This window comes from Hypanus sabinus, chromosome 8 (assembly GCF_030144855.1).
Source record: "Hypanus sabinus isolate sHypSab1 chromosome 8, sHypSab1.hap1, whole genome shotgun sequence".
NCBI lineage: Eukaryota > Metazoa > Chordata > Chondrichthyes > Myliobatiformes > Dasyatidae > Hypanus > Hypanus sabinus.
This window is the reverse complement of record NC_082713.1, coordinates 45,901,546-45,914,088: the sequence shown is the minus strand read 5'-3', so window position 1 is coordinate 45,914,088 and position 12,543 is coordinate 45,901,546. Positions and strand designations below refer to the sequence as shown.

At 35.1% G+C, this 12,543-nt stretch overlaps 1 protein-coding gene across 3 annotated transcripts in view; it reads left to right on the top strand.

The window, feature by feature from the left end:
- Positions 1-11,522: 11,522 nt before the first annotated feature.
- The window catches only part of LOC132398096 (UDP-N-acetylglucosamine--peptide N-acetylglucosaminyltransferase 110 kDa subunit), a 51,710-nt gene continuing 50,689 nt past the window's right edge, over positions 11,523-12,543 (top strand). The window contains exon 1 of one of the 3 annotated variants that reach the window (XM_059977056.1): positions 11,523-11,953. In XM_059977056.1, coding sequence (XP_059833039.1) covers positions 11,917-11,953 — 37 coding nt within the window. In that variant the 5' untranslated portion in view covers positions 11,523-11,916. The remainder of the gene's footprint in view (positions 11,954-12,543) is intronic. The other 2 variants (XM_059977053.1, XM_059977054.1) reach the window with 2 other exon arrangements.

Here is a 12,543-nt window from a genome sequence, read left to right as displayed (position 1 = left end):
CATTTTATGATGTACATGTTGCAATTTTGTAAAATCTTCTTGTAAATGGCCACATGCAGTTTTCCATTAAAATATCAGCTTCTGGTACTTAATTTTATTTTCAAATAGAACTGGTGTGTCATGAACGTCTCAGGAGAAGTTGTATTCTCAAAGTGGTTGTTGCTTTTGTTTTGAATTCAGTTTTCAGAAGCAAGTAACAAACACAATGTCAAAAATCCTTTTTCTCTGTATACAGGTTACTTTTATTTGGGAGAGAGATTTTTTAATTTCATTATTATTCCTCAGACATTACTGTACATATATTTTGAGTTTTCATTGTTTAATAAATTCAATTGAGTATTTTACTTTGCTAAATCAATTGTACCACCATTTACTTTCTTACTTTGAAAGTAAATGCTATATACCAGCATTTACAATAGTGTTAGCATATAAGTATTTTGTACTGATTTATGGAGAAAGAGGATTTAAGAATAAAATTGGGTATTCAAGAGACAGGGGCAGGAGCTGGAAGTCAGAGCATTCTGCAGTCAAAGGCTTTCAATTGTCGAAGACAGAGGTTGGTTTGGCAGGTACTGAGGATGAAGACCAGTCAAAGGCCAAGGTCAGTGGGCCCCGAGGACAAGAGTTGGTGAGCCTGCAGGTCAACAAGTCCTGGGGTTGGAGACCTGTGTAAGTACAGAAGTCAAAGTCCCATGATCAGAGCGTCCTGGATCTAAATACAAAAGTTGAAGTTCTGAGGTTGAAATCCAGAGACTGACGTTTGTCAGAGGCCTGATGTTTTTTAGTCCAGGAGAGGTACTGGAGGTTGAAGGCAGCCTGCCCTAGATTTGTAGGCCTGTCTGTGTGTGTGAGTGAGTGGGTGGTTTGCAGATTGGGAAAGGGGTTTGATTTGCTATGATTATGTTTCAGTTGCTGCTTGTGTTAATTCTATGAGAACAATGTTGGCGTGCTGTGTTTGCACTGGAATGTGTAGTGACATTTGTGGGCTGCCTCCAGCACATTCTTAGGTTGCAAAGGATCCATTTCACTGAATGTTTTGAAGTACATGTAATAAATACATGTAATAAATCTGAAAGATAGCAAATATTTCTGTACTCTTAGCTTTTGAATTAGTTTACAGTTTTCACTTCCATTTTCTTCAGTTATTGGGTACATTTTTTTTAATTGAATTTTCAAATAGGTTACAGAAGGAAAAAAAAATTATTTAAAAAATTTATCAACCCTTCCCCCCTCCCCTTAACCCCTCCCCCCTAACATATCCCTGTAGAAGGAGAAAAAAAGGGAGAAGAAAAAAGAAAGAAAGAAAGAATGCCTGGATATCAGAAGATCCCCACATGCTCCACGGAGTTCATAATAGCTTTAGTATATATATTTATTTATTTCCCCAGATAACCAATAATTTTATCTTCAGAGCACCTATATATTTAATCCTATCTTTTGTAAATTAGGGCACCAAATTTTCAGAAATATTTCATATTTCTTAAATTATAAGTAATTTTTTCAAGTGAATGTAGCTGAAAATTTCATTCTTCCAACGATCTATACTTAAGTATGAATCCGATTTCCAAGTAACTGCAATAGCCTTTTTGGCTACTGCCAATGCAATTTTTATGAATTCTTTCTGATATTTATTCAGTTTGGATTTTGGTTTTATCCCTTCAATATCGCCTAGTAAAAATAATGTTGAATTATGTGGAAGTTGTGTTCCAATAATTTGTTCCAATAAAATTCTTAAGTTTGTCCAAAAAGGTTGAATTTTAAAACAAGACCAAGTAGAGTGTAAAAAAGTACCAATTTCTTGATTACATCAGAAACATTGATCAGATAAATTTGGGTTTAATTTATTTTTTGTGGTGTAATATATATAACTGATGTAAAAAATTATATTGCACTAATCTTAACCGGACATTTATTGTATTTGTCATACTATCAAGACATAATCTTGACCAATTTGTTTCTTCAATTTTAATATTCAAGTCACTTTCCCATTTTTGTCTTGACTTATGGACTCCTTGTTTAATTGCCTGTTTTTGAATCAAGTTATACATATAAGAAATAATTTTTTTAATCTTTTCTTTTTGAATTAAAGTTTCTATTTCATTAGATTTCGGCAATAACATTGTTTGACCTAATTTTTCTCTTAAATAAGCTCTGAGTTGGAAGTAACAAAAAAGAGTATTGTTTGATACTTTATATTTATTCGTTAATTGATCAAATGACATTAATATACCTCCTTCAAAACAATCTCCTATATATCTAATCCCTTTTTGAAACCAATTATGTAAAAGTTAATTATCCATTGTAAAAGGAATAAGTCTATTTTGAATTAAAGATCTCTTTGCTAATAAAGATTTTTGTCTCATAATCAACATTTATCTTATTCCATAAGTCAATCAAATGTTTTAATATAGGAGATTCTTTCTTTTCCCGTATCCATTTAGATTCCCACTTACATATAAAATCTTCTGGTATATTTTCTCCAATTTTATCTAATTTTATTCTAATCCATGCCGGTTTATCTTCATCAAAAAAAGATGCAATAAATCTAAGTTGATTTGTTTTATAATAATTCTTAAAGTTTGGAAGTTGTAACCCAACTAGGTCAAATTTCCATGTCAATTTTTCCAATGATATTCTTGACATCTTACCTTTCCAAAGGAACTTCCTCACACATTTATTTAACTCTTGAAAAAACTTCTGTGGTAATTGTTTTGTTAGTGTTTGGAATAAATATTGTAATCTAGGGAATATATTCATTTTTACAGCGTTTACTCTGCCTGCTAATGTTATTGGTAACGTCATCCATTTATCAAGATCTTGAATTTTTTTCAATAATGGTAAATAATTTAATTTATATAAATTCTTTATATCATTATCAACTCTTACACCTAAATATTTTATACCATTTATCGGCCATCTAAATTGAGTTATTAGTCAACGTTGACTATCATCTCCTTTAGTAAGGGGTAGAATTTCACTTTTATCCCAATTTATTTTGTAGCCTGTTATTTTCCCATATTCTTCCAATCTAGAAGATAATTTACGCAGCGAATACAATGGGTTTGTTAAATAAAGCAAAATATTGTCAGCAAATAAATCAATCTTATATTCTTCCTGGTTAACTCTGAAACCCATAATATCTGGGTCCATTCTAATTAATTCAGCTAATGGTTCTATCGCCAACACAAATAAAGCAGGTGATAATGGACAACCTTGTCTAGTTGACCTTGTTAACTGAAATGATGTTGAAATTTGACCATTTGTCACTACTTTAGCTTTGGGATTAGTATTTAAGGTCTTAATCCATTTTATAAAAGATACTCCTAATCCATATTTTTCCAATACCTTAAATAAAAAATCCCATTCCAATCTATGAAATGTTTTTTCTGCATCTAAGGCAACTGCCACACTCATTTCCTCCCTCTTTTGTGCCAAATGAATTATGCTAAGTAAATGAGTTACATTATCTGCCGATTGTCTATTTTTGATAAATCCTGTTTGATCCATATGTATTAATTTTGGTAAGTATTTAGATAATCTATCAGATAAAATTTTTGCTATTATTTTATAGTCAGTATTCAACAAAGAAATAGGTCTATATGATGTTGGTTTTAAAAGATCTCTTTTTTTGGCAATACTATTAAAATAGCTGTCGAAAATGATTCTGGAAGTTTATGCGTTCTTTCTGCTTGGTATATTAACTCCATAAAAGGAGGAATTAGTAAATCTTTAAACTTTATATAAAATTTGGGCAGAAAACCATCTTCTCCTGGGGATTTATTACTCTGAAGTGATCCTAGAGCTTCTTCGACCTCTTTTAATGTAAAAGGCACATCTAATCCCTTCTGTTCTTCCGAATTCAATTTTGGAAGAGTTATTTGTGATAAAAACCTTTCTATCTCAACATTATCATTTTGTGATTCTGATTGATACAGTTCAGAATAAAAATTCTTAAAAGTTTCATTACTTTCTAAAGGTTTATAGGTACTTTTATTTATTTCTGTTCTAATTGCGTTTATCGTTTTCGAAATCTGGTCTGTTTTTAACTGCCAAGCAAGAATCTTGTGTGATCTTTCACCTAGTTCATAATATCTCTGTTTAGGTCTCATAATTGCTTTTTCTGTTTGATATGTCTGAAGTGTATTATATTGTAACTTCTTGTTAACAAGTTGTCTTTGTTTTTCTTGTCATATATCTTTGAGATTCTTTTTCTAATTTTGTGATCTCTTTTTCCAATTGATCTATTTCTACCATATATTCCTTCTTAATTTTAGAAGTATAACTTATTATCTGACCTCTCAAATATGTCTTCATTGCTTTCCAAACTATAAATTTATCATCAACTGAATGTAAATTTGTATCTAAAAAAAAACTGAATCTGATTTTTCATGAAATCACAAAAATCGATGCTTTAATAATATTGAATTAAATCTCCATCTGTAAATCAATTCCTCTTTATCCATCATTATCATTGTCAAGGGGGAATGATCTGACAATATTCTTGTTTTATATTCCATATTTTTCACTCTGTCTTGAATATTTGTTGATTATAGAAAAAAAATCTATCCTTGAATAAGTTTTATGTCTATTTGAATAAAATGAGTAATCTCTTTTGGATGAATTCTTCTCCATATATAAATCAAATTTAAATCTTTCATCAATGATAAAGTTAATTTTGCTACTTTTGATTTTGTAACAACCTTTGTTGATCTATCTAAAACTGGGTCTAGACAAAAATTAAAATCTCCACCTATTAATATTTTGTCATGTGCATCAGCCAAATTCAAAAAGATTTCTTGTATAAATTTTACATCATTTTCATTTGGTGCATAAATATTCATAAGAGTCCATAGTTCTGAAAACATTTGACAATGTATAATTACATATTTCCCCGCAGAATCAATTAACACATTTTGTATTTTAATTGGTAAAGTTTTATTAAACAAAATTGCAACTCCCCTTGCCTTTGAATTAAATGAAGCTGCAATAACATTTCCGACCCAATCTCTCTTTAATTTCTGATGTTCTATCTCTGTTAAGTGTGTTTCTTGTAAAAAATATTTTCATATTCTCAATGTAATGTTAAAATTATTTTTCTTTTCACCGGTCCATTAAGCCCATTAACATTAAAACTTTAAAAATTCAGTAAATTAGTCATTATTTTTAACGGGGTTACTCCAATCTATAGTAATACCTAACCTTTCAACTTTCGTAGTACCTTGGGGAATCTTTTTAAAATTCTCCATGTTGCTATGTGTCTCCCCTTCCCCCCCCCCCAATTGTCCAGGCAAAGAAAGAAAGATAAAAGGAAAATAGATTATAAAGAAAAAAATAAGAAAATACCCCCCTACTAATGTTGTGAATTAAAAAATACACATTAACCCCCTCCGTTGTACGAGTCATGGCAATCGCCATGATTACACACGTGAGTCCTGTAGCAATCGATCCGAAGTTCCCCCAGCTCCCCCGTAACATAAAAAAGTATATATAAGAAAAGAAAAATGATATCACTACTCTTGATAAATATTTCTCAAATTTTTACCTTTCTCCCCCTGGATCATATAATTAAGAATATATTTAAATATTTTTCTGTCCTTAAACATCCATCAACTCCATTCACTGTCCCTGTCTTCATTTTTAATCCATTTCACTTTTAAATCTTTGGCTGTGGTTAACGAATATTTGGGAGTTCTTGTGCAAATTCTTCCGCATCCCGATAATCAGTAAAAAATCTTTTTCCGTCATCCAAAATAATTATCAGGGTTGCCAGGTGGCGCAATATAAGTTTATAACCTTTTTATTGGATACATTATTGAAGTTTATTATTTTTGTAATTTTTTTTATTGAAGTTCATCATCAAACAAATATTTCCATAAGATGTATTTCAGACATTGTATATATATGTATAATCATATAACCATATAACAATTACAGCACGGAAACAGGCCATCTTGGCCCTTCTAGTCCATGTTGAACACTTACTCTCACTTAATCCCACTGACACGTACTCAGCCCATAACCCTCCATTCCTTTCCTGTCCATATACCTATCCAATTTTGCTCTAAATGACAATACCGAACCTGCCTCTACCATCTGTCAATATATGTCACAAATCTCCACATAGTATTTATCTGAGGTATACACTTACAGAAAAGAGTGGAAAGAAAAAACAAGTAAAAGGAAAAAACTATGTACAAGTAGGGAGTGATCTTTTTTTTATTGATCTGATTTGTGAGAATAAAATCAGGCCTGTGAGGCATTATGTAGTTAAACCATTTTTCTCAGTGTGAATCAAATTGTTCCAGTTTATGATTAACAGATGCTGTTATCTTCTCCAGTTTGTAAATGTCCATTGTAATTTCCACCCAGGCATTTAAAGTTGGGCTTTCCTGTGATAACCATTTCCAAGTAAGAGTCTTTTTACCAGCCACCAACAGTATATTCATTAAATATTTATCTCTTTTCAACTATTCTTGAGGAATATGCACAAAATATACGTTCTTACTCTCTAAAGGTGTTTCACATTTAAAGATGTCTTGTAGGGCATTGTGTATCTCCCTCCAATAGTCTTTGATAACAGGGCAGTCCTAAAAAATATGATAATGATTTGCATTTTGTTTTCCACAATTTCTCCAGCAAACAGGGAGGTGACTATCATAATGGGATTTCTGAGAGAGTGTAATAAAATATCTTATCAAGTTTTTCCATTCGAACTCCCTCCATTTCTGTGAACTGGTACACTTCCATTGATACCTCCATATTATTGTCCATTCTTCCTCAGATATAATTATCGCTCCTTCCTTCTCCCATTTTGTTTTAATGTATGAAGTCAGACATGTTTTAAGATTTGACAAACCCTTATACATGCTTGAAATGATTCTACTACTGTTATCTGAATTATATGCTTTTCTAAATAGCTCTATCAAGCGTGTACTTGCCTTGGTTACATTTTTAAGTGTCCTATTAACATATTGTCACATCTGTAAATACTGATAAAAATCTTATTATTGAAGTTTAAAGCAATGAAGAAGACTTATGTTAATTCTTGGTGTAGCTAATAGAAGGAATTAGCTGGAGGGTAAGACAGTGAGGCTGAGTGGTAGTAGATTAGAAGTTTAAAATACTACACAAAAACAAACCAAATTGGATTTGTAAGTACAAAGCTGATGATTGAGTAGAATGTAATGTTGCCAGTCTGGCTTTAGAAAAGAGTAGGATCCCAGTAGGATATTGATGTTGAATATAAAAGTCAGGAAAGACTGACTGTATTTGGGGATATGAGGGATTGTTTTAGAAGCAAATATTTTGTTGTTAGTTCCTTAGACCCAATATTGTTCACTAAAAGCAAGAATGACGAAGTGGGACTGAGCAGGGTAGGGGATTCTGGAATAACTGAGATTTTGAGTACAGGTGATAGAGCTTTGGATTTGCTGTGAGATATTCTTATGCATGCAAGATTCAGAAAATTTATCATACAGGGCAAAGAATGAAGTGGGTCTTTGCAATGGGGAGAGGACACCAATTCAATCTGTGGTCAAATAATTCACCTGGGTTGTGGCCTTTGGCCTGGGGAGCCAGGGCAAGGTTACAGAGTTTATGGGAAATGTACAGTTGTATCTTCTCAATACTTAATTTAGGTAAAACGTTATCTTTAAAACAAATGTGAAAGGGTTGATCGATGAAGGCACGGTAGAGTTTACTGATCTGATCTATGGAAGGTGGCTACCTCGGATATTACCTAGAGATAAGATGAGGAAGAGGTCAAGGCCAAGGACAGATTCTTATGACAATCAATAGAACACTCCTTACTGTCTATGTGTGACCAAGCTTCCAAATCCCTGTCAATTTTCAACTCGTTTTATTTACACTGTTCCAAAGAAGTTCAGGTACAACACAGCTGAATAGGTCACATTTTCAACTTTGGGAATGCAGAATTCAATTCAACCATTTCAGGTAATTAGTAATTGCAGATTTTTGTCATTCCTTGTAATTTAAGATATTATTCATCTTGCTGTACATTGCTGTACCTGTTGTACTCACCAACATCTTTACTATAACTTGCAGCTGGATCCATATCTTCCGTTATTAACCTTAATCAACTTTGCCATTCCCTTACACCCTCCTTCACTCCCACACACTGTATCTCAAAACTTGTTTTCTTCAGCTTTGTCTTATTAAAAGATCATTAACAAACATGAACTCCTCTTGTAGAAATGTAGCTTGATTTACTGAATACTGAAGTGCTTACTTTGAGGTCAATATTTTGCCAGGACTTTGACTTCATTATCCTTAATGATGACATTAACTGCCTTTTCAAAGTTAGTATAAATCAGATTAACTGTATATTTAGATTTATATAATTATGATATGTACAAATTTCATCTTAATCAGAGATTGGTAATTTCTCCAGTTCCCAAATTGTTGGGGGACCTTGACAAAAGAAATGTTGTTCTTCTTTTTATTTTTCTGAAAGCTAGCAATGTATGATTTGAAAGGAACAGTTTCTGAATGAATATAACTTTAGAGATCATAGCAAGATCACATGCAATATTGTACCTGCTTTCATTTAGCGACCTGTTACTCTTTATTTTTCTATTTACTATGAATATTGAATATTTTTGCACATACTCATGCATTTAAATATCAGTTTTCTTGGGATGTCTGGCAAGCTAAGTGCCCTTGCTTCATTAATGTCAAACCAAAATAATTTGATACGTACACCATTGTCTTATTTTCATTAATGATTTTCACATAATTTAAGTATAGTCATCTTTTGTTCTTTGTACCTCACTAAGTTATCAGGTACAGTACTGTATTATTTCAGTTGTATGTTGCCTTCGCTTTAGGGTAGAAGTTGATTCCATATTTTATTCTCACTCACTTACCTAATTGTTAGTTTGTTCATAAACTGATTATCCCAGGTTAAAGTCAACCAAATCAGCCATGTAGCTGTTTTTCATATTTCTTCATTAAAGCACAAAACGAAATTCAGTCAAACTGATGTCACAATTTGATGTGAAAATAAACTATCGGGTTGTTAACTGCAATGTTCTTGTTAAATATTAAATTTAATATGTCAGCTGCTTTGATTCTTGGATATTATTGGAAAACAAAAACAATTGAAAATAGTTACTTTACTCAATCTACATGCAAGTTACAGTACAACATTCAAACCACTTTGCTTTAATTTCTGTATTAGTATTTTTTCACAGCTGCAACCAGAGCTTAATGCAAAGTTTTTAAGTTTGTGTTGAATTCTCCTAACCTGATGTATCAACAAGTAAATCTGTTTTTAATCAATAATACGAACAACAGAAGATACCACTTAGAATAGTGAAACTGGCAGAGGGGACAGGAATGGTAAATAGCCCAACATTCTGACACTTAAAATATCAAGCAAAGTGGACCACAAGTCAAGCTATAAGTAAACATTGGTAAGTAATTTCTGGATAGTCATAGTATCTCTTTTTGTGTGTTGTATATTTTCTGGCATTATTTATTACATGCAGTGCTTCTGATGTGACTTTCTCTTCACAGATTGGGCAACCACTTTTTCAAGCACAGTCACTGTGTCTGCTGGGGCTGTCCTGTCTAAATCTCCTGGTTGCCAGCCATTTTAATTCTGCTCCCCATTACCACAGTATCATAGGTCCATAGCCATCTATTTTGCCAAGATGAGGTTAAACACTAATTAGAGGAACCACCTTCTATTCCACGTGAGTATTCTATAATCTGGTGGCATGAACACTGAACACTCCAACCTCAGGTAAACTCCTCTCCCCACCCCATCCCTCTTTCCTCCTGATTTTTACAGTCTCTTTCCTCCACCCACCAAACTCCATCTGCCCTCTCTATATTCCATGCTCTACCTTCCTCTACCATCAGATTACACTTTTTTCAGCTGTTTGTCACTTTCACTTCAACTTCTGGCCCTACTTCTACTCCCCTCCTCACAATCACTTCCCCCTTCCTCCATCTGCCTATCACCCCTTCCCCACCCAAACTCCCTCACCTGGATCCAACTCATGCCTGCCAACTTTTACTCCAGCCCTTCACCTTTTTTTACTAGCTATCTTTCAGTTCAGATGAAGGATCTCAAACCCATAGTGTTGTTTCCACATAGGCTCCCTGACCTGTTGAGTTCCCACAGCTTTTAAAGTATGAGTATTCCAGATTTCTTGTGTCACCCTGGAATCTTAGCATTTGCTGTCAGAAGTTACCCATTTCAGCATCTGCGTTCCAAATAAATAATTAATGCGTTTACAAAAGTAGTGTTCTTACTCTTTAATTTGATATTAATGTCATTTACTTTTCTACAACTCTAAAATCAATGGTGGCACAGGGCAATCTACAAAAAAAAAGTATGATTTCTGTTTCAAAGAAACTCGTCCTTTTAGCCCTCTTCCATGTGACTGTCGTCTGACCTTCCCTAACTCCATTTTGCATGCCTTTGATTTGAATTGTTCTGCACCTGTCCAAATGGCTTTGAAACATAATCGTATCTACCTGCACCAGTGGCTTGTTCCAGTTAACCACCGCCCTCTGTAGAAAAAATTACCCTGCAAGTTATTTCTAAAAAAAAAGTGCCATTTTTCTTTGCAGATGAACTATAACGGTTCTGGATAAAATGAACTTGCAGATACTGGAAATCCAAAATAAAACCAGAAAATTTTGTAAATCTTATTAGGTCTGCCAGCATGTTTTAGAAGGCGAACCGAGTTAAACGTTTCATGTCGAAGCCATTCATTCGAGATTTTTATACATAGAAGAAAATCTTCAACTGTAAATATTGTTTCTCCTTCCACAGTTGGTGTCTGGCCGGCTGAATATTTACAGAATATTTTCCCCCAATACTTTCCAGGCAGAATTAGTAAAAATTTTATTGCTTCCAAATACCTCCCTCCCCAAGTCAAGAATTGTTTGCATTTCGCCAGTGTGTGTACGTGCGTGTGTTTGGGGAGCGGGGGAGGGTAGGGAAGTGATAGTGGTTGGAAGTGAATGTTTTGTTCTTCCATCAAACCAAGTTAATCCTTTCGGACACGAGATGAAGGGTGTCGACCTTCATCTCGAGAACCCTATCGATATAGGGTTTCCCCTATGCTGCCTGATCCGCTGAATTCCTTCAGCGCTTTGTATGTTGACTGTTCCCTCTGAGATCACAATACTCCTGTTAAAGCCCTTAACCCTGGACTTCCACGCCAATCGGCTTTCGTTTCAAAAATCACCAATTGGTTTATTTTTCAGAAAACTACCAGAACGTTTTGATATACAAACGAAACATCCATTATTTTCTATCCGACGCCTAGCTCCACCACAACACGGCCCCAACGAGACAAACATTCTGGACTTTTCCACGGAATCCACACAATCGCCTCTGTTGCGCATGCGATTCCTGCAGCGTCGCATTGCTGCCGCGCAGTAGTACAACATGGTGAAGCGGTGAGCAACCAGGCGGAACTGACACGCTTCAATTGCCTAGCCCGTCCGCGGAAAAAAGTTAACGAATTTCGATCTCTATTAAACTGTCACGGGACGAGGAATGGCATTTCGTAGATCATCACCAGCGGACAAGACGAAGTAGTTGGAGTGGCGGCGTCATTGTTCGGCGGGCGCGGGGGACTTTTTGCTGTGAAAATAGTGCGGGCGAATCCGGCCGCCATCTCTCCGCGAAGGGAAGGCGGACTCGGAGCCGCGTCGCGTTGCTCTTGTTGATGGTCGCAGGGTGGAAACGTGAAGTGGGAGCGGGCGGATCGTCTTCACTCGCCCCTTGTAACGGAGAGTGGAGGAAAGCAGGGATCGCTGTGTGCTCGTTGGGCTCGAGGCTTCGGGCGTAACCTCGAATCGGGACCGGGAGTGGAAGGAAGAGACTCGCCGTAGTGGAAACGGCCCGGAGTGAGTTAAACGAGCAACAGGAAGATGGCGGCGTCGGTCGGCGGTGTGGCTGACAGCACAGGTGGGAAAGCCCATGGGGAACTGGGCGATGTTTTCCTCGTACTGATCTCTATGAAATAATCAGAAGTCTTGTATCGGTGCTGCATTTCATTGGGGGTGTCAGCTATAGTTTATTAGAGTAATCTTCAAGGAAGCGGGGATACTTACCAGCAGAGAAATAGGCCTAAGGACTGCATTGAAAGTAACATGATACATTTATAGACCCAGGCATTGGTGTTGTGAACGTGTAAACTGTTTCGAAAAAGTGTCTACTTCTCTACCGTTTAGAGGAGTTTAAGTAAATGTAGGTGGTACAAAACCCCATGAGGTAGCAAGGGAATCTGGGTTGGTGAATAAGGTGAGCTGGTGTGTTTTATGAAATTGCGGGTATCCACAGCTCAGTACGAGAATATTTGTAGATTTACAGCTCTAGGTAAATTCTATGAACCAGAAACTTAATTTGGTCAAATGTTTTAATAGATGGAAGGAGAATAATGAATTTGGAAGACGCTACTTGAAGTATCTTTGGGGGAAATTGGATTGATTCAGAAGTATGTTTGTTTCTTAAGGGCTACTGGAGTTTTGGATATTACTATTGAATGTTGCCAAATA